A 26,154-nucleotide genomic window follows, 5' to 3' on the forward strand; every position below is an offset into this window, starting at 1 on the left:
TCAAACCCCGGGCCTCCTTGACCCGTGTGGAGCTGGCCCATGCGCAGTGCTGATGCGCGCAAGGAGTGCCCTGCCACGCAGGGGTGTCCCCCGCGTAGGGGAGCCCCACGCGCAAGGAGTGCGCCCCGTAAGGAGAGCCACCCAGTGCCAAAGAAAGTGCAGCCTGCCCAGGAACGGTGCCACACACACGGAGAGCTGACGCAACAAGATGATGCAACAAAAAGAAACACAGATTCCCAGTGCCGCCAACAAGAACAGAAGCGGACACATTGTCCCTGCCATCGCCTTGGAGCCCCTATCTGGAACATGAAGCACTTTACACATTTACTGAATGAATGAACGGATGGATAAATGAATGGACAAACTTCGCTAGAATGACTTCAACCCATCTGCATTTGGGAAAAAATAGCAGAACCAGTTTTGAAAGATAGGTCTGACAGTGTATTTCTGGAAGTGGGTGTCCCCAGATTTATCCTGTATAATACTTACAATAGCGTTATTTGAAAAAGCGGAAAATTAGGATCGACTTAAAGTACTGTTGGGGCTTGGGTTGGCAAATGATTCGATAAATTACGGCTCACCCCAGCTATGGAATAACACACAGCCCTGAAAAAGAAAACAAGGTTGCATCTGTACCCACTAACTCAAGCCCACTCAATGACAAGCTGCAGGCTGATGCGTATTACACAATGTGTTGTGTGGTTCCAGTTGTACTTGAAGAGAACAATCTATACATGTTATCAGCACATAGGTATGTAAACATAGTACAGGGTCTAGAAGCCCACACCCCACACTGACAGCGATCATCTCCATGGAAGTGGGATTTGGGTGAGGGCTGCAGATAGTAGGGGCCTTACTTTTTTAAAAAAATTGAGGTGCTTTTCTTCTAACTGTTTTAAAGTTGGCATTGCTTTTATGGTTTACGAAAACTGAATGCATGTGGCAACTTTGGTTTTTGTGTTTTTTCCTTTTCTAGGTAAGACCCAGTAAGGGCAGGGAAGTGGTTTGAAAGAGAATCTCACACCCTGTGGGTGGACGTGTGAACTGGTGCAGCGGCATGAAGGTCCCTGGCTGCGGGGGTTTACAGAAACCTTAGCCGCAGCTCGAGCCCGCCAGCATCTAGTTCTGAGAATTCCTCTTAACAGATGGATGACAGAGAGAGACCCACAGGGCCGTGAACCAGCTCGCTCATCCCTGCTTTATTTATTGAGGGAATATTCATGGGAAACCTGAACATCCAGCTTCAGGGGCTTCCTAAAGAAGGTCAATTATGTTTTGTGCAGGTAATGGAACACAAAAAAAAAAAAAAAAAAAAAAATCAAATTAGTCACATTTTAGAAGAGTATTTTTTTAAAGACTCGTTTTATTTTTATTCCCCCTCCGCCTCCCGCCCTTTATTGTTTGTGATCCACCTCCCATGTGGGAGGGAGGTGCCAAATGGCTTGAACCACCTCTGCCTCCATAGGTATATTTGCGGGCATGGGGAAAATGTGCCAATATTATTAAATTTCAAGAGCAGATCAGAAAACTGTAGTTACTAAATCCCAATTCTTAAAAATTCTTCATCTAATAAAAGTTAATATTTATTGAGAATTTACCAGATGCACAACACTGTGCAAAAAGTCTTACACATGGCATTTACATCTTGTCTGCATGTCATTTGCATATCACCTATACGGCCTATAGCCGCATGCATATCCTTTACACCTATGACCCTCTAGGGCAGGGATTACTCTTATTCCTATCACACAGATGAGGAAATTGATGTTTAGAGAGATTAAGTAACCAGCAGGAAGGTCACACAGCTCCAAGGAGCAGATGTGATGCCCAGTCTATGTTCTTGGCCACTCTACGGTCCCAACTTCCTGTGCACAGAAAAAAGACAGGGAGGAAGTCCACAGTGATTCTATCTGGTAGTAGGGGAGACTTTAAATTTCCTCCTTGTCAGTCTGATCATTCCCAATTGTCTACAGGACTCTACGGTGTGTGTGTGTGTACTTTTCTGTTTGCAAAGGCAATGCTACTCATTAAAGAGTCAAACATTACAGATTAAAGCTCCCCGATAATCCTGACAGAAATAAATACTTAAGAGTCTGCTGTACAGGGCTCCAGATTTATCTATCTATATATAATATATTTTTACATATATACATGTACATACATATAACTTTTATGTATTTGTTACTCTAAAACCTGAAATTAGTTAAATATACTATTTTGCAACTGGTTTCCCCCTTCACAGTTTGTATTGTATATCTTTACAAGAGATCATACATTCCCTACAACTTAATTTTCAATAGCTGAAAAGGAGTCCACTGTATGACTATATCATAACTTAATTAAACCTCTACTGTAGAACACTAGGGTCATTCCTGATTTTTCGCTAATACAATATTGTTGCAATAAATATCTTCATGCATATCTTTACATACAGGTATAAATATCATGTATTACTTTTATAATCAGAAAATCAATTATATAGTGTAAAATACACTGCATATTACACAGGCACACACGAAGAGAGAGAACTTTGAATTTATGAAGATGCACAAGAGAATTTCTCATTTGTTTCCATGACCGCAGGTGACCAGAAGAATCCAAGCTAAGTGGCATCTTGTCCCACACAACTCCAGGCAAAATAAAACCAAACCAGGGGAGCGGACGTGGCTTAGTGGTTGAGCTCCTGCTTCCCACACGGGAGGTTCCAGGTTTGGTTCCTGGTGCCTCCTAAAAACAAACAAGCAAACAAATGAAAGAAAAAAAAACAAGCTGAAAGCAGGATTGCATCCAGCATCCATGTGGAATCTAAGGCCCCTCTTGATATAGATGTGGAGTGGACACAACCAAGCCAAGGTCCACACAGGAAGGAGGAATAGAGTATGGATTAGAGTGGACTTACTGATATTCTATTCATGAACTATTGTGATTAGTAATCAAAGAAAATGTGGCACTGGTGTGGAGAAAGTGGCCATGGTGGCTGCTGGGGGTAGGGAGTGGGCGGAAGAGATGAGATGTGGGGGCGTTTTCGGGACTTGGAGCTGTCCTGGGTGGTGCTGCAGGGACAGTTACCGGACACTGTATGTCCTCCCATGGCCCACTGGGTGGACTGTGGGAGAGTGTGGGCTATGGTGTGGACCACTGACCATGAGGTGCAGCGGTGCTCAGAGAGGTATTCACCAAATGCAATGAATGTCTCATGACGATGGAGGAGATTGTTGTTATGGGGGGAGGAATGGGGTGAGGGGGGTGGGAGGTATATGGGGACCTCATATTTTTTTAATGTAACATTAAAAAAATAAAGACAAAAATAAAAAATAAAAAAAATAATAATAAAAATAAAAAACAACTCAGGGGAGCCAGAGCTGATGTGGCTCAGTGGCTGAGCACTGGCTTCCCACATACAAGGTTCTGGGTTCAATCCCTTGACCCTGGACCTAAAAAAAAACAAAAATCCGAGCCCACAACCAAATCACTGGGGAACAGATGTAGCTCAGTGGCTGAGCACCTGCTTCCCATGTACTAGGTCCTGGGTTCAATCCCTGGTGCCTCCTAAAAAAACAAACAAATAAACCAAACCACTGGCCATCTGCAGCTCTGTATCTCTCCCCCTTCTCTGGCCTTTCTGTCTGCCCCCCTCCACCCCCAGGCCCCAGTCCAGCTTGGGCAGGGCTTACCCCAGAATCCTAGATCTGAGAGACCGTCCAGTCTGGTTGCTGCTGGCGTTCAGGGAGAGCCAGGGACACTACACACCAAAAACTGTCCCGCCCAAAAGGCCAACAGTGCCCTGTGGACAAAATGAGCCAGGCTCCTGAGGGAAGACAGGGCAGCTGAGGCCTGAGAGGGTTTGGGACCTGCCTCACTGGGGTGGGGAGAGGAGAAGCAAGGGCTTCCACCTCCAGCTCTGGAGTCCCGGGGGCCTCCTTTGGCAGGATGACGGCAGCCAGTGGCACAAGGCCTCTGGGCTCGTTAAGAGTGAAGCTTCCAGCCACACACCGCAGTTTCTCTTCATTACCAGGATGTTCTTCCTGCAGGGGCAAGAGTGTTATGGAAACGGTGGCAGGCAGGGAAGTGAGGAGATTCTAGTACGATCTGGGACAAACTGCTTCATCTTTCTGAGCCTCAGTTTCATTGTCTATTAAATGGGATCATAGTACACGGCAAAGGTGAGACTGAACGATCTGCTCTACATTTATGAGATTTCTATTTTTATTTTCTTTTGTTTTTCAGGCAACCAGATACAGGCGAACACTAACGAAGCCTGTGTTTTCCTATTCGTTTTTCTTTGTCTTTGGCCTCCTACTCCCACCGCCTTCATTCCCACCCCCCTTCTCCCCACATGACCCTGCCTTTTTCTGGCCCTTTTCCTCAACCTCTATCACAAATACAGTTCTTTGTTCTTGCTTCCAATCCTTCACCATCTCTGCCTCACTCAATTCCCCACCTGCCAGGACTCTATTATCCCCACAGGCTGTGCCAGTCTATGTTGGACAACAATTTGTTTTTCTGGCCAGCCCAAATCTTCTCTTCTAGAAAACCTGGTCTCCCACCCCAGCCACACAGTTCTATGGGGGAGTCCACATTGTTATCTGACCCCACCCTCCTCGCCACAGACTGGTCACAAGCTGGGCCTATCAGAGAGCCCCTCCTCCCTGGGCTTCACTTGATTGGCCCAGGGATCCACAGCTCACTCAAGTTGGGCCAATAGGAGCCCTTTGCTGGGATTATTCAATCTGAGACCAGCAGGTGCTGGCTTTCAGTTCATTCTGCAGATGATGCTGGGAAATGTCAAACTAGACCCTGCCAGAAGCTTCATGGAAAGTGTCTGTCTGAGAGTCTAAACAAGATGCACAAGAAGGCAGAGACAGAGAGGAAGTCTTGGAGACAGCTGGGTACCAGGGCCTGACTATCCGAGGCCCCGCTCTTTCTCTTCCCCAATCTGGTTCCAACAGACACACGTTCTCCTGCCCGCCCTGTGTCTTGTGAGATGTTTTTATCATTTGCAATCAAAGGAGTCTGAAAAAGGGTAGTGGTCAAGCACATGGACTCTGAAGCTAGACGCCTTGATTTGAACCTAGCTGTGTCTCTCTAGGTCCCAAATCTGTCCAACTATAAAATGTTATCTGTGGTATGTGAGGACTCAGTGAGTTCATACAAACCAAACACTGGCTCAGTGCATAGTATCCAAAGAGCCAGACCCCCAGGCCTCCGCTCAGGAAGCAGGGCTGGGGGTGGGGGCAACTGGCTCCTGACTTGCTGTCTGCCAGGTCTCATACACTGGGGAGCCTCTGGGAATGACGGATCCAGAAAATCATAGACAGAAGTAGTCATGGTAACGCCAGAAGTGACTATTGATTGAACAACTACTATGATCCAAGCTCTGTGCTACACACTTGGATCTTTAGGCCAGTTCAGACGTCGGCCTAGAAACTGGAAGACCCCCAATTCTTCTCTGGGGAGGACCTTGGGAGAATGGGGGACACGCCATCTTGCTGCGGCAGCTCTGAATCAGAGCTCAGCCCGGGAAGGAAATCTAACATTTGCTGAGCCCTACAAATGGGCGGCGTACCTACTTTGTGTGTATTCACTCATTAAACTGCCATACCAATTCCATCACCCCCACCTGGAGTTAGAGTTCGCTGAGCCTCAAGAAGGCTAAATGCCTTGTCCCAGGTCACTCAGAGTGTGAGAACCCAGATCTTCAGATTTCCACATGCCACTTTACACCCCTGCCATGTCAGAGCAGTAGAGGCTGTCTTTCCCTTCTATGCGTAAACAGGTTCCCACTAGTCAATCAGGAATTGCTTCACACCCACCCAGCACTGGAACTTGCACTTGATTTTGCAACTATGAAATGAAATCTCAGAGGAAGTTTGAAATCCTAGGCAGAAGTAAACATTTAATGGAAGGAAGAGGCAAAATGGCCAGGAGCAGAGGGAGATATACAGAGAGCCCCGGCCTTGATTTATTCAACCCAATGATCACAACAACCCTGTGAGGACCCTAGCTGGGGGGCTCCACTGGACAGAAGGAAGAGCTGAGGGTTGAGTGGTTAAATATGTTTCTCCAGACCATTCAGCTCAGACGGCCAAGTCAGGATGTCACCCAGGCCCGCTGCATCCAGATTCCACAGCCTTCGCTCAGCTCACCCTGCCACTTCTCATTCTAGCCCCGCTCTCTGCTTGCTTAGGAGAAAAGATCTGCTAAAGCAATTCTCTGGTGCAGCCCTGAGTTGCCTAAGGACAGGGGACATGTCTCCGGGGACCCATGATGGTCCCAGGAATATAGGAAGAGGCAGACTGCCGACAGCCAGTCTCAGGGCCTCCCCCCTTGACACCAGGCCACTAATTCGGGGCCCCAGGAGGGAGGAGGAGTTTCCAACACAGAACAACAGGCCTCGGCAGGAGCCCACAGCTCCCAGGGACCGGCGGTGATCGTGGAGATACAAATACTCGCATGCTCAACCCTCCGTGCACTTTTCTTCCTCCTTAATTGGCTTCCTGGTTTTCTCAAAAGGCTATGGCAAGTCACTGTGAAATCCGAGGTACCCACCTCCCTCGGTTCCACCCTCTGCTAGGTTCTGAGTGAGATTCTGGGGTCTGTTGAGCATGTTGGAGCCCTCCAGATTCTGGGCTGCGGGGGGCAGCATGGGAAGTGGTGCCCCACTGGGCACATCTCCACCCTCAGCCCCTGGGGACCGTCCTCACTGCTGTACACGCCGGGGTTTCCCTGCTCTCACCGATCTCCAGGCTGGTCCTGGCCCAGGTTGGCTGTGTTCTGCCTCTTCCATTTGGTTAAAGTCTTGAAGACGAGGCCAAAGCTTCCCTTGGACAGGCCCGGGCTCGAGACGCTCCCCCTCTTTGGCCACCTTCCCTACTGATCAAACCCTCAAGGCATGAATGACGCAGCAGTGGGGCCAGGAAGACCCAGGTCTGCTACTTCTCCTCCCTCCTGGCGTGCTCTTGGGCATCTCCTTCCACCTCCTTGACCCTCGGAGTTCTCAACAGGAAAGCGGTTATGGGCCCCACCCCCCGGAGTGCCCCTGGGGTGGTGGTTAAATGAGATGATGGAGAGAAGGGGCCTTGTCCAGTGCATGGCACCCAGGGGGCCCTTCACATACCTGGCAAGTAAGTGTGTGCTATTTGTATTGTCATCCCTTCCCCCCCAAAAATGCCCTGCCATTTCCCACAAGGCCCCCGCTTCCTGGACTGCCCTGCCCCACTGTGTTCACCTGGCAAATACCCATTCTTCGTTCAGACCTCGCTCTCCCAACACCCACGTCCAGGTGGGCAGACTGCCCCTCCCTGCACACTCTCCACCCCGGCACCTGGATTCCCCCTGCCCCGATGCTTCCACGTCCCCCCGCGAGCCTGGGAACTCTGCAGCAGGACGCCTGGGAGCTTCTTCATTTCCCTGCCCCCCCCCCCGAGCCCAGTGCAGAGGTCAGCACACAGGCACTTGAGGAAGCGACGCTAACCACGGCAGACCTTGTGGGATGTTCACGCGGAGTCAACAACGGGTGAAGGCCTCTGCTGAGGCTAACGCGCCAAGGCGGGAGTTATCATCTCCGTTTTACAGATGAGGAAACTGAGGAACAACACAATTCAGTGACTGATCCAAGGTCACAGAGCTAGAGGCAGAGTGGGGATTTGAACTTGGGGTTGTATGACTCCAGGGTGCATGTTCCTATCCACTCCAACTGAGAGAAGGAAGAAGGCGGAGGGACGGGATGTGAGCTGAACGCCAGGCTTACAGAGCCCGCGAGATCAGGCCTTCTGGCCTTCAGGACAGCGTGGGTGGGGGGTGGGGGGCCAGGCTGGCCGATGACCCCATATGACCCTATTCGTGCCCAGTACGGAGGAACCCCTGCGTACTGCTGGTTTTAGGACAGAAGCAGCCCCATCCTCTAGGCGAGAGCTGCTCAGACGTGAACGAGCACATGAATCATCTGGAGCCTGTCTGCCTCAGTAGGTCAGCAGTAGGGCCCAAGGTTAGGCACTTCTATCAAGCTCCCAGATGATGCTGGGTTTTGTTTTTTTTTTTTCAGAGATACCAGGGATTGAACCCAGGACCCTGTATGTGGGAAGCAGGCACTCAACCACTTGAGCTACACCTGTTCCCCTGATGCTGATCTTGTCCCTGGCCACACTTGGGGTAGCAAAGCTGCTCAGCAGTGGTTTTCAAGGGGCAGGCCCCCAGACCAGCAGCATCCTCTGGGCGCTTGCCAGAAATGCAAATTCTCAGGCCCCACCCCAGACCTACGGAGTCAGAAACCCCCGGGCGAAGGCCAGGGGTCTGAGTGTTAACATCTGAGAGCCCAGTAGTCTAGCTTCAGTCTGTAAGGCGCTGCCCTACCCAACCCGTCAGCTGGCGGCACTTCCGGCGTTGAGTGCCGTGAGGTGGGAGAGCCCTGGGAGGTGAGCCAGCACCCCTGGGTGTCAGCCCTGGCTCTAACGGCTAGCTCTGCGCCCAAGGCAGCTGCCCATCCTCGCTGAGCTTCAGAGTCCCCAGGCATGGAAACCTGCTGCAGAGGATGTCTTGGGTGGCACGGCACCCATTCTGTGACAGCCTCATTTCTGTCCCTGCAGTTCTCAGCAGTGGTGCAGTTTCTTGGGTGCATGATTTAAATGTTCCTTAAAAGTAGAAAGGAAACCGCGAGAGCAACTGCAAATTCCACGTTGCAAGGACAGGGTGAAGAAGCAGGGCACAGACCAATTTACTATTTAACTATCGGAGGAGTTAACAGCTATGGAGTCGCGTGCACAGTGATGAACCAGAGGTACCATCTCTGCAGCTGTTGTCCCTCTCTCTGCCTGTGCATCCTTCTCTCGACAGAGATGCGAGCAGAGGCATCGGGGGTTACAACCCGGGCTGACGTGTGCTTGGCAATTTTTTTCAAGCCAACTATTTCATCTACCTCATTGTCACATAAATTCTACCTATGCCTAATGATAACTTTATCGTGAATACAGCACAAGTTTACATCATATGGTTTTTTTTGTCCACTAAAAATTGTTCTTCCAATTACTCTTCTTTATTTATAAATATCCAAGAGCATCCTCATTGTGTCTCTAACATCCTAATGATGCATCTTTCACTGTGTTTTCTAGATCAAGCACAAAGGACACATATATGGAGATGATAATACCTCAAGCTTAAATCTGACAGCCAAAAGGAAAAAGCGTTTCATTCGAACAAAGTTTACTAAAAACCCCAAAACTTGAGGCAAACCTTCCAGCTGTGAGACCACTCAACGGCATAATGACCACCTCTTCACACCTCTATCAAGGTCTACTTTTTGTCAGGAGCAAATATTTGTTCATGCCAAACCTGGCATCTAGTTGCTCATATATAATTAATTCTTATTTCCAGGGTTCTTCCAATTACTCTTCTTTCTTTATTTCTTAGTAGAGAAGTTGTAGGTTTGCAGAAAAATCCGGCATAAAATACAGCACTTCCAAAGAACCGATGCAGCTCAGGGGATGAGCGCTGGTTTCCCACATACGAAGTCCTGGGTTCAATTCCTGGCCCCACTACCTCAAACACACACACAAAAACAGACCTGCCACCCGACTGCTAACCCCTCGTGTGCACGTGGCACATCGTTACAAAGCAGGAAGGCACTCTGTTCTAGCTGGGCCATCACCGGTAGTCCATGGCACACCTTCGGACTCACCGTCCTCTTGTACGAGATTTCTGGATAAGGAGAGTGGAGGCACTGGCCGTTTCCCTCTACTTCCTCACTACGTGAATTTTTAATAAAAAGCATGTATTTTTATTTCCTCAAACAATAAAAAATATCACTTTAAAAACTGCATTACAGGCATATATGATTTAGCAATGCAGATATAAAAATATGAGAAGAAACCACTAAAAGAAGTTAAAAGGGATTGTCTCTGGGGGTGGAGGGAGAAGGGAAGCGGTAGGAGCACGGGACACATGTATGTGTTATTTTAGTTAAAAAAAAAGAGTGCTTATTAAAAAACAGAGAGAGAGGAGTTTAAAAAATAAGGTTTTGAAGTATGGGATTGATCGATTGCTCTCTATAAGGGAATGGAGGCAGGGTCAGCCCTTCATCCCATTACTTGAATTCTCTCTTTTTTTTTTACGAGAAAATTTCATTTAATTTAATTTTTTCATTTAAATATTCTAAAAATATTTTTTAAATTTTATTTATTTTTATTCTTATTTATTAAAACAGATTTGAATTGTCTTGATTGAAAGCAAAGGCAAAGGGCTTAGGCCGGGCCTGCACCTCAGCACTACTGGCATTTTGGGCTGGATGATTCTTAGTTATCCTGTGCATCATTGAATGTTGCCCAGCGTCTCTGGTCTCCACCCACTAGATGCTTAGTAGATGCTCACCCCTCCAGCTGTAAAAACCAAAAGTACTTCCAGACAGTGCCAGATATACCTGGGGGTGCCCAGTTGCCTGCAGTGGAGAACCTGATCCGACGGGATTGTCCACAGGGCCAACGGGACTGTCCGCAACCCGTGGCCCAGGGCAGAAGGTGGGTGAAGCCCCCCTGCCCACAGGGGCCCCGGCAGGTACCGTGTGGCCCTGGCCCCCACCTTACCCAGCCTGATGTCCCCCTCCAGGGTCATCAGCACGTTGCCGGCTTTCAGATCTCGGTGGATGATCCTTTTACTGTGGAGGAAGTTGAGGGCTTCCAGCATCTGGCGGCAAACGACCTGAATCTGGGGCTCGGTGAGACCCCTGTCCAGCTCTAGAAACAGACAGAGGATGGGGGGTTGTCAGGCCATGGCAGAAACAAAAAACAGCAGAACCCACCGCCAAGCACCAAAGGCTGCTTGTAAGCCTTTCCGGGTACCGGCTCATCCCACCCCCATGACAGCCTGCAGAGGCAAGCACCATCGCCTACATTCTACAGATGGGGAAACTGAGGCTCAGGAACTCACTCAAAGTCCAGCAGGTGAGAAGTCACAGACCTAAGGTTCAAAGTAGACAGTCTGGCTTCAGAGCTCTGGTTCCTCAATCAGCCCAACTGGGGGTCAGAAGTCTGTGTCGGTGGGAACGGAGTGGGTGTGTGTGACGGCCAGGCTCCAGGCCTGGGGCACAGGACACAGGGACAGATGTGGGAACGGTGGCTGAGGCTTGGAGTGGAGGGGAGTCCTAGGGGCGTGGGAGCCCGGGATGGGCAGTGTCACACGGACTGAGTAATGCCCCCACAAAGACACACTCAAGTTCTGACCCCCAGGGCTGTGGACACAAGCCCATCTGTAACGGGGCCTTTGAAGATGGCATTAGTTAAGACAAGGCCAAACAGAATCAGGGTGGGCCTGAATCCAGTATGCCTAGAGCCCTTAGAAGCAGGGGAAAGTGGACACAGTGGAGAGGAGACAGAAAAGGAGAGAGACGGCCGTGTGACGGGGACCGTGGTGGAGCTCTGCCTCACGACAAGCCAGCACCGGAACGCTGCTGCCCCCAGAGCGCACGACCTGTCGACACCTTGATTTTGGACCTCGAGCCCCCCGGACCCTGAGACAATAAATCCTGTCAGCCAGGCCAACCAGCCTGTGGCACCTGTTATGGCAGCCCTGGCAAGCGAAGTGAGGTTTCCCAGGAAAAGGACGTGCGAGCTGCAGCCTGAAGGAAGGACAGGCATGTGGAGAAGGAAAAGGGGTGCAAGGGCGTTCCAGGCAAGGAACTGGAGGAAACCAAGGCCTGCAGGCTAGGGAGCTAGCGTTGAGGACACGGTCAGCTGCTTGGTAGGTGGTGGCACTCAAGAAAGGCAGAAGGAGGCCAGGTGGACCAGAGTGCTGGCTGGGGAGAGAGCCCGACCTCCCCGAGGCCAGGCCGTGGAGCCGAGGCCTGGAGGACGAGCAGGTGTGAGCAGTTGTGAGCAGGTGGACGTGGGAGGAAGAGGATCCCACGGGGAAACAGCATGTGCCAAGGACCCTGGCGTGGCTGCAGGAGAAGGACGAGGGGACAGAGAGGAGGTCAGAGGTCAGCAGGGCCTGAACCTGCAGGACCTCAGGGGCCACAGAGAGGGGGCTGAAGCTCATTTGGAATACAACGGGCAGTCCAGGAGAGGCTCTGGGCAAAAGAGACACAGGCGGATGTGTGCTTTTTAAAAAATATATATCCCTCTGGCTGCAGTGGAGCGGCGAGATGGCCAGGGAGCGCGAGCTGTCGATGGTCTGAGCAGGATGACTACATCTGCACCACGGGGAGAAGGGGACGAGAAGGGAATTCCGACCCAATGGGTTACGGCGGTACAAATGGCAGAACATGGGGCCACGGGGTATGATGGGGAAGGGGGTGAGAAGAATTCAAGGTGACCTTCCTGTGCTCAAGATGCGATCCTCAGGATTCGTTATTTTTGCTCTCTAAGCCCCGTGCGCCAAGGCCGGCCGCCACCCTCTGCCTGCTGGGTTTTCAACACCGGCCATCGGGGTGCTGCCCTAAAGTCCCCCCGCCCCCAGGCCAGACCTGGGTCCACCGGGTGGGGGCTCCGGGCAAGCTCCTGAACCTCCCAAGTGTCCACCTGGCCACAAATAAAACAAAGAGGCTCTGACTTTATCCGCGAGGATTGAACGAGAACTTACACCCAAAGCGTCCACCACACTCTGGCGCGGAGGGAACATTCACACGAGTGGGGACGACCAAGAGGTTTTCCTGTTATGGTCAAGCTTGCTCAGGACACCCCCACCGAGCATCCACAAGTCGGATGGGCGTCTCCCCCTACTTTTCAAAGCACCTTCCTCCGCTGCCTCCTTCTCGCCTCCTGACAGCGCCGGGGGCTGGCGACGGCAGCATCGGGCCGCGCTACAGCCACAGGGGCTCGGCGGGTAAGGGCCAGCTCAGGGGCACGTGGCTATTTGAAGGGGAGGCGGTGGTCTTCGGAGTAACCTGCCTTCTCGGCAAGCGCCCACCCCAGCCCTTGAAGGAGACGGAGCAGCCAGGGGCTCCAGCGGGCTGGGTGCTAGCCACGGCCGTCCAGGTGCACACGGAGGACGCGGGCGTGCCCACCCTGGCAATGCGTCGGCACGGGAAAGACTCACCCAGCATGATGGCGTCCACGGCTCCCCCGGGACAGAACTCGATCATGATCTGCGGAAGAGACAAGGCACAGCTGTCAATGAGCAGGGCACCCAGACCAGGAGGCAGGAGACCCCCGGCACCCCCCGACCCGCGCCGCGTCCGCTGGCCCAGCTCCTGCCCTCTCTTGCCCCTGCCGCAGAGGGCACGTGCCCCTGGCCCCAATCTGCCCCCACCTCACAGGAGGCTCTAATACTCAAGGACTTGCTGGGGTACACCCTTTTCCAGCAAAAGCAAAAAGCCAAGTTGCCATGGAAAGCCGAAGCTTCAGAGAAGAGCCTTTCCAGCCACGCCTGCCCCCTCCCTTTCCCCAGCGGCCTGCCAACTGCCCTCCTCTCCTACGCCCCACAGCCCAGAGCTTCAGAGGGTGCCGCTAAGGCCTACAGATCCCCAGCACCCACCCCTTGCCACCCACCATCCATCTTCCAGAGTCCGGGGCCCTGGCCGTGTCAGAACCTCAGAACACGAGGAACTCAAAGACCAGCTCATCCAACATCCTCCACTGACAGACGGAGAAACTGAGGCCCAGAGAGGGACCGTGGCTGACAGAAGCCACACGTTGTTCACTGGCAGGTCCTGGGCTGTAAGGCAGTTCTCCTCACTCCCAGATCATGGAGGCATTCATTCATTCATTCATTCATTCATTCATTCACTCACTCATTCATTCGTCGTTTATTCAACATACACCTATGTACCCAACAGGTAGCAGGCCCTGGCAGGACCACCAGACTCAGGCCCACAAGGGGCTCCGAGGCAGGTGTGGGGATGGAGGACACCGTCAAGGCAAAAGCGCCCGAGGGTGCCGACACAGGGCCCGCCCTCCGGGGCTTACTTTACCGATTGTCACTCTTTCCAGTCCACTCTGGGCTCTTATGTGCACAGACGCTTTCTCTTTTTTCTTAAAGTCAGGTGGGTGGGGAAGGGGGAAGCGTCACAAACTTCAAGGCACTTTCCAGGATCCCCTCCCGGCTTCCTACTCCAGGTCCTGCCATCAAGTCCCTCCAACGAAGCTCAGCGGAGGCGCAGACGCTGCCCCGGTGGCGCTCAAGGGATGCCCTCTCCCCCCTAAGCGGTAAAGAAAACCTTAGCGGCCTCAGCGACCCTGTCAGCTCTTGGTATTCTGACGAGGCCTCCAGTTTGCAGCCGCCCTTCCAGAGGCTCACTGGCGACGCAGATGTGAGGCTGCGGGGAGATGCGTGGCTTTCGAAGGCAGCCCACGCTGGACCCAGCTGCCCTGCCCGCTAGTTGTGTGGCCCCGGACAAGTCACTTCATCTGTCCAAGCCCATTTCCTCAGCTGCACAAAAGGGTTGCCAATACTAACTTTGAAGGGCAGCTGCTCTTCACTGGGTAACCCGCATTGGGCTACATTTAGGGGAACAAGTCAATGCCGGGACACAAGAAACCACAGCAGGTCAAACGGGGGCTTGAAGCTGGGCCAGGGACCCCAAGGCAGAGGACAGCCTTGCCACGTGCTGCAGAACGTGAAGGGCCCCAGGACAGCGCTGTGCAAGGGGCACCCCCAGCTCACCCACGGCAGCCCGCCGGCTTCCCCTGCCTCTCTGAGGCGTCCCCTGCCTCGCGGGTCCTGCCTGGCAATCAGAACGTGAGGCCTGACCCCAGCTCCCCCAAGACAAACAGCGACCAGCTCCCCTCGAGTAGCTCATCAGACAGTAACATCCTGCCCATCTACACTGAGGGAGAGGTACCTCTTCCTTTCACTCAAGCATTCACTCACTCACTCACTCATTCATCCGCTCACTCTTCACCCACTGCTAACCAACCGGGCTTTGTGTCCAGGGGCCGGGGACGAAAAGCGAGCAACTTGGGCGTAGGTGTTGGCCTCTCAAAGCACAGTATAGCATTCTGCCTCTTAACAAGAAGGGAGCTGAGGGGGCGCAAGAGAATGACTGCCTCTCTCCCACTCTGGAAGGTCCCAGGATCGGTTCCCAGAGCCGCCTAATGAGAAGTCAAGCAGACACAGAAGAACACACAGCGAATGGATACAGAGAGCAGACAATAGGCGGAGGGGGGGAGAAATAAAAAAATAAATCTTAAAAAAAAAGAGGACAGAATCCCAAAGCCTACTAAATGCTAGGAAAAAACACCCAGCCACAAGAGGCAGTGGTAGAGAAGGAAGGCTTACATGCCATGTCCCCTGCTAGGTGAGGGAGCTGGAAGCTGAGGCCAGCATACACCTACAGCGTGTACCTGGCCGGACCCAGCCAGTATAAGCTGCTACTGTGACTCCTTCCTTGAGCTCTGTGGTTCCTATTTTTGTTTTGTTATGTTCTGACACTCTGTGAACACTTATCTTTTTCCTCCCACCCAGAAAAACATGAATACAAACGTTTCCATTGAATTCTTTTTTTAAAAAAAGATTTATTTATTTCTCTCCCCTCCCCCACCCCGATTGTCTGTTCTCTGTGTCTATTTGCTGTGTCTTCTTTGTCCGCTTCTGTTGTTGTCAGCAGCACGGGAATCTGTGTCTCTTTTTGTTGCATCATCTTGCTGTGTCAGCTTTCTGTGTGAGCGGCACCATTCCTGGGCAGGCTGCACTTTCTTTCACGCTGGGCGGCTCTCCTTAAGGGGGTGCATTCCTCGCGCGTGGGACTCCCCTACGCGGGGACACCCCTGCGTGGCAGGGCACTCCTTGCACGCATCAGCCCTGTGCATGGGCCAGCTCCACACAAGTCAAGGAGGCCCGGGGTTTGAACCGTGGACCTCCCATGTGGTAGACGGACGCCCTCACCACTGGGCCAAGTCCGCTTCCCTCCACTGAATTCTTGAAGTCCCATCACCAAAACCAGGTGAGGAACCCCTGCTTAGCTTTTCCATCAATTACTAGTGGGCAATGACCTACCCTCTCTGTAAAGTGGGATAACACCATATACCTCTCCAAATTACTGTAAGGATTGGGCAAACGGTGCTTGTAGAGCAACAGGCCCAGGCCTGATGCCCAGTGAATATACAGCAGAATTAGACACCCTCCCCTTCTCTAACGGGGTGGGTGGGAAAGGAAAGGTAGTCAACTTGGGTTCCAGACTTGGTTCTGCCACTTCATTGGCTGTGTGAGTGAGGGCAAGCCACGTCATCTCCCCAAGCCTTGATTTCCTCATCTGCAAAACGACACTAATAATCTCTACCTCCCACATCAAGGCAGTAAATGACACTCCTGACGTGAAAGCAGCTGGTGGCAACTGACACTGCGTTTGCTGAATCTCTATCAAATGAAATCACCAGAAAGCTTCGGGTTCAGGAAACATTATTTAGGTTTCCCTACAAAAACAGGACTTCCTGGAACTACAACATGCCCTCAGCTGTTACCAAGGGTCAGCCTGAGAAGTGGCCCAGTCTAGGTGGTTCCTGCATCTTTTAGAGAAACTGCCCCTTACACAACACCCCTTACACAAGGCCCATGATACAGCCTTCCAGAGGTCATCACCAGGCAACCTCGTGCATTCTGACAATCTGGCTGGCTTCCCCTTCTGCAGTTCAAGAGCTCCATGACCCCTTGCACTTGGCTTTTATTTTTCTTGCCGTGGTTACCAGAAAGCTCTGAGATAAGTAACCTTCCTTAACCTCGATTTTATTCCAAAGCCCAAGCTGTCCCTTTCACTACAAGAACCTTATGGGGGTTCATTACATGAGTCTCATGCTTTCTACCTTCAACTTGTCGGTGGTAGGGCTTCAGGGGATTTGGAATATAAGCTTCTTAGGGCTTTTACCAAAAGATGTAGAGTTTAATCAATAAAATAATAAATCTCAGTGCCTTAGGAAGTTACTAAATATACACGCTTAGAAAAGAGAATGGAAGCACATACGTTGATGCCCGTATTTTCCGTATTTTATTTGATGATTATGTGTTGTGAACTTCTTTTGGCCAGTGGTGCCGTGACCAATACCCCACAATGGGTTGGGTTAAACAATAAGCATTTATTTTCTCATGGCTCTGTAGGCTAGATATCGGAAATCAAGATGACGGCAAGGCCGTGCTTCCTCCCGGGGTAGGAAGTCTTCAGGTGAAAAGCCATCCTATGCCACACGGAGAACTCTCTTTCCTCTGGGGCGTCTTCTGACTTCAGGCTCCCCCTGACTGGGTGCGTCCCAGTGAAATGGATTAAGACTCACCCTGATTCAATTTGGCCACACCTAAATTAACAGCATCTTCAAGAGATCCTATTTACAAATGGGTTCATACCCCTGGATTAAAATCTGAATGTGTCTTTTGTGGGGGGATGTGAAGTGATTTGATATCCAACATAATCTTTTCGATTAGAAATAAACATGGTTTTTTCCCTTGAAATATCCAGCCTAAAATGACCCATGACTGTCCATGCATTCTCTGTGACTTCGTACAACGAAGGCCTGAGCATGCGGCTCCCATCCCACGGCCTCCTGGAGTAAAGGGCGGCTCCTCGGGACGGAGGGCTCCTGGGTGCAAAGCTAAAGCCTCTGAGCCTTCACCATCCCAAATCCAACAGCCCCGAGTGCCCACGGCTGACTTCTCGGACCCTTCGGCGGCCTGTCCTCCGCGCTCCCTCAAGAAGGCTGGCAAGCATTTTGGGTTCTGCAGGGGCATCAGGTTTTCTTGGGACTTGGAGAAGCAACGTTGAAGTCTGTTTAATCTCTCGACAGGTAAGCATGAAAGGTCTACGACCCGCATGCTGCTAGGCACGGTGGGGTTACAACAGTAGAATTCCATCAACAAACACCACCTGAGTTCCTAGTCTGTGCCAAGCCTGGGAACTGGGGACGAGCACGCATCAGACAGGTCCCTGCCCCCAGTCCACCAGGGAAGGCAGCTGCAGAGGTGAGTGGGGTGGGCACCTTGACTGTGCTCCCCCGAAGACGGTGGACGCAGTGAGCCAGCCAGCCTGGGCTGCCCCAGAGAAGGTGGCACCATCCAGGCTGCCTCTGCGCAGACCCGAGTTTGCCAGGTGGAGAAGGGCAAGGACGGTCCAGGCAGAACAGAGCAAAGGGGGAGGCAAGGAGGCACGAGGGAATGTGGGCAGGGAGGAAGGTGGAGCGCTCCAGCAGGTTCAGAAAGGCTGGGAAGAGATGGGGCTGGAAAGGTAAAATGGGGCTAGCATTGACATCGCAAAAGTATGAACCTTTTCCAGATGACTGGACCCCCAAGCCCGGGGTGGGATTCCACAGGAGCCCAGGGTGGGATTCCGCAGGTCTGGGCGGGGCCCGAGAAGATGCCTTTCTAATGAGCGTCCAGAGGCTGCTGCTGGTCCCCAGGGCCCCCTCTGAGAACCTCGGCTCCACAGGGATTCCCAAAACAGCAAGAGGCTGGACCACCGCCCCACGACTCTCATCCTAACAAAAACGCTAGGTAAGCCTGGGGTAAGGAATCGTAGGGCAAACTGGCAGAGCCGTCATCCCTTTTCTGCTGCTCACTAACCTGAAGACACCATCAGTTCCTGCCTAATTTAGCCCGTGAGCTAGGGGCTTTGGCAAACGTAAGCTCATCCCGGTGAGCCTTCACAAGTGATGGAGTGAGGAGCCTGGGTGGTCGAAAAGAGGTTGTAGGGATTTGCATCCCTAAAGATGGTGCAGGAGTCAGTTTCCATGAGAATTTTAAAAATATGTATGTAACTATCATTTAAATACCTTCCCACCTTTAAAAAAGCTTTGAAGGCCTCTGAGTGCTTGTCAAGGAGGCTCCTGGGGGTTAGCAAAGACCAGGTGAGTGGATATGCACCAAAAGCACAAGCAAGTAAAAGGAAAAACAGGTAATGGACTTCATCAACACAAAACTGTTGTATGTCAAAGGACCCTATTAAGGAAGTGAAAAGACAACCCACATAATGAGGAAATAGTCGCAAATCATATATCTGATAAGGGACTAGTATCCAGAATATATAAAAAGCTCTTATACTGCAATACTAAAAAAGATAAATAACACAATTAAAAAATGGGCAAAGGATCTGAACAGACATGTCTCCAAAAAAGACAAACGGCCGATAAGTACATGAAAAGATGTTCAATATCATTATTCATCAGGAAAAGGCAATTCAAAACCACAACGACATACCACTTCATGCCCACTAGGGTGGCTAGAATCAAAAAGATTGACAAGAAAGTGGATTTGGCTCAACCGATTGGGCTCCCATCTACCATATACGAGGTCCAGGGTTCGATGCCCAGGGCCTCCTGAAGGCACGCTGGCCCGTGTGGAGTGCTGCCCTGTGCAGGAATGCTGGCCCACACGGAGAGCTGGAGCAGCAATGTTATGCAACAAAAAGAAACACAGAGGAGAGATAGTAAGAGATGCAGCAGATCAGGGAGCTGAGGTGATGCAAGAGAATGATCACCTCTCTCCTACTCTGATAGAGTTTCCAGAGTCTAATGAGAATACGAGCGGACACAGAAGAACACACAGCAAATGGACACAGAAGGCAGACAATGGAGGGAGGGGGAACAAAGAAATAAATCTTAAAAAAAAAAAAGATGGACAAGTGTTGGGGAGGATGTGGAGAAAATGGAACCCTATATAACACTAGCGGGAATGTAACTTAAGGCAGACACCTGCGGAAACAGTTTAGCAAATCTTCAAATCCTCAAAATGTTAAATGTAGAGCAATTTGATCCAGCAATTCCACTCCTAGATAGACTCCCAAGAGAAGTAAAAAACCTCACATCCACACGAAAACTTGAATACCAGCTCACAATAGCCAAAGGGTGGAAACACCAAAATGTCCATCAATAGATGAATAGATGAACAACATGTGGCGTATCCAAGTGATGGAATATTACTTGGTCATAAAAAGGAATGACTGATACACAGTATGACATGGATGAACCTTAAAAACATGCTAAGAGAAAGCAGCAGACACAAAAGACCATATACTGGGGGATCCCATTGATAGGAAATGTCCAGAATAGGCAAATCTAGAGAGTCAGAGAGCAGATCAGTGGTTGCTGTGGATAGAGGCCCGACTAGAGGAGCCACCCCAGAAGGTCCCGGGCATGACTCTGAAACCGTGAGCCAACCTGGCTTCCAGCCCAGAACCAACAGCACTCCTACGGCTAGCGCTGTCCTAGGCCCTTTATTCAGAGGCTAATCTCACCTTCACAGCAGTTCTGTAAGACACTGCTATTACCCCCATCTTACCAGATCAGGTTTGGCAAACTTTCTCTGTAAAGGAACACAGAGTATTTTTGGCTTTGCAGGCCACACAACTCTGCAGTCCTGGCACAAAAGCAGCTACCAACAACATGTGAATGAATGGGGAAGTGGACTTGGCCCAATGGTTAGGGCATCCGCCTACCACATGCGAGGTCCGCGGTTCAAACCCCGGGCCCCCTTGACCCATGTGCAGCTGGCCCATGCGCAGTGCTGATGCGCGCAAGGAGGGCCCTGTCACGCCGCGTGGGGGAGGCCCACGTGCAATGAGTGTGCCCGGTAAGGACAGCCGCCCAGCACAAAAGAAAGTTCAGCCTGCCCAGGAATGGTGCCACACACATGGAGAGCTGACACAACAAGATGACGCAACAAAAAGAAACAAAGATTCCTGGTGCCGCTGATAAGGATAGAAGCAGTCACAGAAGAACACACAGCAAGCAGACACAGAGAGGACAACTGGGGGAGGGGGAAGGGAGATAAATTTAAAAACAAATAAAAAATAAAAACGTGAATGAATGGGCATGGCTGTGTTCCAATAAAACTTTATTTATAAATACAGGTTGAAGTTTTCCAAGCCCTGTTCCAAGTGAAAACACTGAAGTTCCGAGAAATTCAGTAACTTGCCAGTGGTCCCCAACCAAGAAGTGAGGCCAGAATTTGAAGCCAGGCCCTGACTGGAGAGTTCACGTTAAATCCCTGTGCTCCACTTTTCCCCAACCATCTGGAAGGGCCTACAAAGTATCAGACACAGCTCCCCTGGCACCTGAACACTTTAACACGAGGTCTCAACTCAACCTGCAGGTAGGAATTGCTCCTCGTTGGAGAAAGGAGGAAACTGAGGGTCAGAGAGGCAAAAGAACACATCCTGGGACCTACAGCTGGTACAAGTAGAGCTACAATTTGAGCCCAGGTCCATGTGGCCACAAGACCAGTGTTTCCCCATGCATGACAGCTAACATGGACAAGAGTTTACTCCATGCCCAGCCCTGGGCTGACAGCTTTACATGGATTAGCTCAAAATTGCTCTGTGAGACAGGTACCCTGAAAAATTCCTCCACCTCCTGGGTTTACTGGTTAAATGTATGCCAGACAGCTCTTAACTTATTACTGGGCACATAAGAAGTAAATCCTCAATAAATGTTACTAACTATTATCAGCATTAGGTGATAGAGTTATTCCCACTTTACATACAGGAAAACGGAAGCGCCGAGAAATGAGCCAGGATTTTAACTGGGACCTATTTGAGTGCCAAGTCTGGGCTCCGTTCACTCACGGATGGAAGAGACCCAGATGACTACCCCTGCCCCTCATGCCTCAGGGAGGAAGCTGCAGAAATCTTGAGCCACAGCTGCAGGGTGGGTGGGAGAAGGGCCCCTCTGTCTCCTGGCCGCAGCCCTCTGTGGGTACGCCGGCCAGCGCACACATACCAAGCACGCTTGCTCACCCTGAGATAAGGGAGCCCGGATGTCCCAGCCCACATATGAGCTGTTGGGACCACCCACAGGGCTTAGACACTAGCTTTTACAGCTCCCAAGGAGCAGGGCCAAGGAGCAGGAGCAGGTCAGCGACCCCCCACATCCAGGCTATTTGGGAGGGACAACTGAGGCACGTTCACCCCAGAGAAGAGCCGGCTGGAGGTAAGGCGTCACCACCCCACGCTGCCCACACAAACTCCGGACCAGGGTCCCTCACCTCCCTGGCCTTCCGAGGCCAGCGGGACATACCGTGTACACAAAAGGTGCTCAATAAATCAACGTTGGCAAAGCTCCTGGAACTCGAGACGAAATCAGCCAAGGCCAGGAGGCATGGACACGGTCCAGCTCTACCACTGTCCTTCCATGGGGCCGTCATAACCCTTTTCCCATTTTCCTTTCCACATCTGTAATGTCATCTCCAACATGGATATTTTAAGATCAGGGTGAGTGAAGTCATTTTATCATTAGATAAATGTCAAAGTCCATTCACATCATCCATGATCAGAGTGTGGGACCTGGTTCACAATCAGTAAATGTTTGTCAAATGAATGACTAAATGAATAGACAAGCGGATGAATATGAGTGAAACATTTTGATGGCCTTAGGGTGTCCAGAAACCAGGGCAGAACAGCCAAAGGTGACTGATGTAGCTGACAGCCGGATTCTAAAAGAAAAAACCCTGGACCAACCCAATCTAGACCCTCCTTTTTCTGACCCCCCCTCCCCAAGACAGAAGAGCTGCTGCTGCCATCATTGAGCACCTACTGCATACCTAGCACTGTAGTAAGCATTCTACAAACATTTCTTCACATAAACCTGTACATAGAAGGTGGTACTATATATATCCCTTTCTTCCAGATGGGGAAACTGAGGCTAGGTGGGGAAGGGACTTGCCCAAAGCCACTCATCTCTTAAGTGGCTGAACGAGGTCTGTAACTCCAAGACCCAAAGACAGCAGGTGGCGTGGCCATGGGCAAGTCCCTTTCCCTCGCTGGGCGTGTTTCTTCCCGTGGAGGCTGGGGTAGGAACTGCCATCCACGCAGGCCTCCCTGCACTGCGCGGCACTGTCCCCTGGGCCCTCCCCCAGCCCGCTGGCCTCGCACGCATCAGCCAGGGAGACAGAAGTTTCTGGCCACTCAACAGAGGCCTGTGGAAGGAAGTCCAGGGAGGCAGCCCCCGCATCCCACCACAGTTAGAACAGCTCAGTGGCAGGCGGCCCTGCGGGCGGAGCCGGACCCTCCCCACCGCCGCTCCAGGCCACACAATGGGGCTATTGAGTGGGGCAGCCCCACCCACCGGGCCTCCCAGCAGCCCTGGGCCTCCAGCCTCCACCCAGCCCCACCCACCACATTCAAAGCCTTGGGGCAGGAGTTCAGGGCCCTCCCTGAGCCCCGTGACTGAGCCCCCCCAGGGTCCCTAGTTCCCAAGGGAGGGAGGCGGAGGGTGACCTCCCGGTCCCTGAGTGCCAGGAGGCCAGAGAACGACTGGGAGCTTCCTAAGTAAGAGGGGCCAGAAAGGAGGACCTCGGGTCCCTGAGTGGGAGGTGGGGGGAGAGTGGCCTCCCGCTCCCAGGCAGGGAGGGAGGCAGAGGTAACCGCAGGGTTCCTAGGTTCATGGGGAGAGGATGACCCGGGGGTCCCTAAGTGAGGTGGGAGGATGACCCAGGGGTCTCTAAGTGAGGTGGGAGGATGACCCGGGGGTCCCTAAGTGAGGTGGGAGGATGACCCGGGGGGTCCCTAAGTGAGGTGGGAGGATGACCCGGGGGTCCCTAAGTGAGGTGGGAGGATGACCCGGGGGTCCCTAAGTGAGGTGGGAGGATGACCTGGGGGTCCCTAAGTGGGGAGGAGAGGATGACCTGGGGGTCCCTAAGTGGGGAGGAGAGGACGACCTGGGGGTCCCTAAGTGAGGTGGGAGGATGACCTGGGGGTCCCTAAATCAGGGAGAGGTGACTTCAGTGTCCCTAAGTGAGGGGCTCAATCGTGGGGTCCCTAAGTGTGTGGTGGGTGGGCCGTTCTGCCAAGGCAAAGCGGGGGGGGGGGGGGCTTCAAGTAGAGTGAACTTGTGCTAATCCTGTCCAGCACATTCTACAGCCCCTTCAACAGTCTCTGAGGCGGGGACCACCTAGCCCCCCACTCACACATGATACAACCACACGTGCATCCCCAAGTCAGCAGGCATCTGGGAGCTAGAACTGAGGTGATCAAAATCCAAGGCCCAGCGGTCAGGGGCAGGGTTTCAGGGTCAAGGTCCCCTGAGCTCGAGTCCAGGTGCTGCCACTGGGGCACCGTGGGCCACGTGCTTAACCTCTCTGAGCTCCACTTCCTCATCCGTAAAGTGGGGACGACTCCTACCCCGATGAGGTCTCGGGAGACGACACGAGCTGACACGTGTAAAACCGACACGCACAGTGCCCGGTACTTATGTGGAGCTCGACGGAATGCATCCCCGTCATTCTCGTCACCACCACTATCATCACAGCGCGCCACCTTCCAGGAAAGGTCAGGGTTGGGAGGGGGCTGGCCACGCTCTGGTCAGATGCAGACTGGGCCTTCAGCCCCCGCGAGAACCAAAGGCGCTTCTGGGCGCACAGACACGCCAGCCCGCCCGCCCAGCTGCCCAGCCACCATTCCCGACGCTGGCCCTGCCACAGGGGCCGGACGGACAGGAGGGAGCCGGAACTGTGCCCCGTCCTGGGGAAAGAGACCCGAGGGGGTGGGGACGGGAGATTCAGCCCCAAAGCGCGACTCCAGGCAAGACCGCCTGGCCCAGCCTGCCACCCTCAGCTACGCGGCCCCATCTGCTCCAGGACAGGGAGCTCAGCAGCGTGGGGGGGGGGGGGGTCCCCACACCCAAGGAAGAAGCTGAGCACGCCCCCAGGCTGCAGGCTTCTCCCCACCAGGAACTGCCCAGAAAGCATTCTGCTGGGGGAGGGGGCAGGTCACAAACTGTGTGTCTCTGAAACTCTTCCCGCAGGGCCCAAGCCCCCCCCCCCCACTTCTCCAACCCTCAGGTCTTCAGGTCAAACCAGAGCTGCCACCCCAGCCCCTCAGAGCTATGCAGGTTCAATGGCATGACCGAGCAAGGGGCCGGCACGGGCTCGGCACCAAGCAAGTTTCCAGCCAAGCCTTGACATTCTTTTTTATTTGTGGTGAGACACGGAAGCGTTTCGCTGTGTTTTCTTTTGTGGGTGGTAACACATAGACAACATTTTCCATTTGAATCATGGCTAAGTGTACGGGGCACTCGGCGTTCACAATTCTGTGCTGCTATCACCACCATCCATTCCCAACACTTTTCCTTCACCCCAAAGAGAAACTGCAGTCATGAGCAGTCGTTCCCATCGCCCCTGCTCCCAGCCCTGGGACCCTCTACTCTACTTTACATCTCTATGAATTTGCTTATTCTAGATGTTTCATATCACTGGAATCATACTGTATGGTCCTTTCTTGTCCGACTTTTTCACTTAGCCTAATGTTTTCAAGGGTCCTCCGTGTCGCAGCAGGTATCGGAGCTTCAGTCCTTTTCATGACTGAGTAATAGTACACTGTACAGATAGACCACCTTTTGTTTATCCATTCACCTGCTGATGGACCCCAGGGTGGCTTCTACCTTTTGACAACTGTGAACACTGCTGCTAGGAACCCTGGTGTACAAGTCTCTGTTTGAGCCTCTGCTTTCGATTTCTGTGGGGTACACACCTACAAGTGGGACTGCCGGGCTGTATGACAAGTCCGTGTTCAACTTTTTGGGAAGGCTAGCTCTTCTTAGCACCTGGCTCGCTCCTCCCGCTCATCTCAACCCCGTCTTGAGGCCGAGAAGCCTTGAGCCTCACCTGTTTTCCTTCCCTGGGCCTCGGACACCCCACTATGAAAACGGGGGTGGCAGGAACAGCCCTGTCCTAAAGCACCAAGGGAAACCCATGCAGATTTTAAAGTGCTTTGCAAAGTTTCATTTTGGATACGAGCATGTTTGTGTCTCATGACTGGGTACCCCTGGGGGATGCCAGGGAGCCCCGGGAGGACCAGGACCCCAGAGCCGCCTGCAGGGCTGCCACAAGCCATCCAGCTGACCGCAGTCCAGAATTCAGACGTTCAGAGACGCGTGGTCCAGGACAAAATGAGGAAACTCAGGTGCGAGCCCTCCTCGCAAGCATCCCTCCAAGCCCCTTGCATTAGGGATCACAAGGCAGCGGTCAGAGAGGGAAGGCAGCTGCCCAGGCCACACAGCAAGTGGTCCCACATCCAGGAAGAACTGGTCTCCAGGTTCAGTCCTTCTGCCACCCAGAGCGACTTTCTAGGTACACACAGCTGTGTGTAGCTGTTAGCTACTTCTGAGTGCCTCAACCTCTCTGAAGTTTTGGCTTTTTCTTAAAGCCAGTTGTGCAATCTCTTGCCAGTGACCAAGGACTGGCCACGGGGCCCAGGAAGGCAAGCCGTGGAAACCCTGGTGATGACCTGGCCACAGGTTGGCATACCAGGCCACACGT

General features: G+C 52.3%; 1 protein-coding gene across 1 annotated transcript in view; it reads right to left on the minus strand.

The window, feature by feature from the left end:
* The window catches only part of STK10 (serine/threonine kinase 10), a 126,301-nt gene that overhangs the window by 64,411 nt on the left and 35,736 nt on the right, over positions 1–26,154 (minus strand). The window contains exons 3-4 of the mRNA XM_004464768.5: positions 13,024–13,072; positions 10,575–10,724 (exon numbers count right to left, since the gene is read on the minus strand). Of these exons, the coding sequence (XP_004464825.2) occupies positions 10,575–10,724; positions 13,024–13,072 (199 nt within the window). The remainder of the gene's footprint in view (positions 1–10,574; positions 10,725–13,023; positions 13,073–26,154) is intronic.

Source organism: Dasypus novemcinctus, chromosome 2 (assembly GCF_030445035.2).
Source record: "Dasypus novemcinctus isolate mDasNov1 chromosome 2, mDasNov1.1.hap2, whole genome shotgun sequence".
In the NCBI taxonomy this organism is placed as follows: domain Eukaryota; kingdom Metazoa; phylum Chordata; class Mammalia; order Cingulata; family Dasypodidae; genus Dasypus; species Dasypus novemcinctus.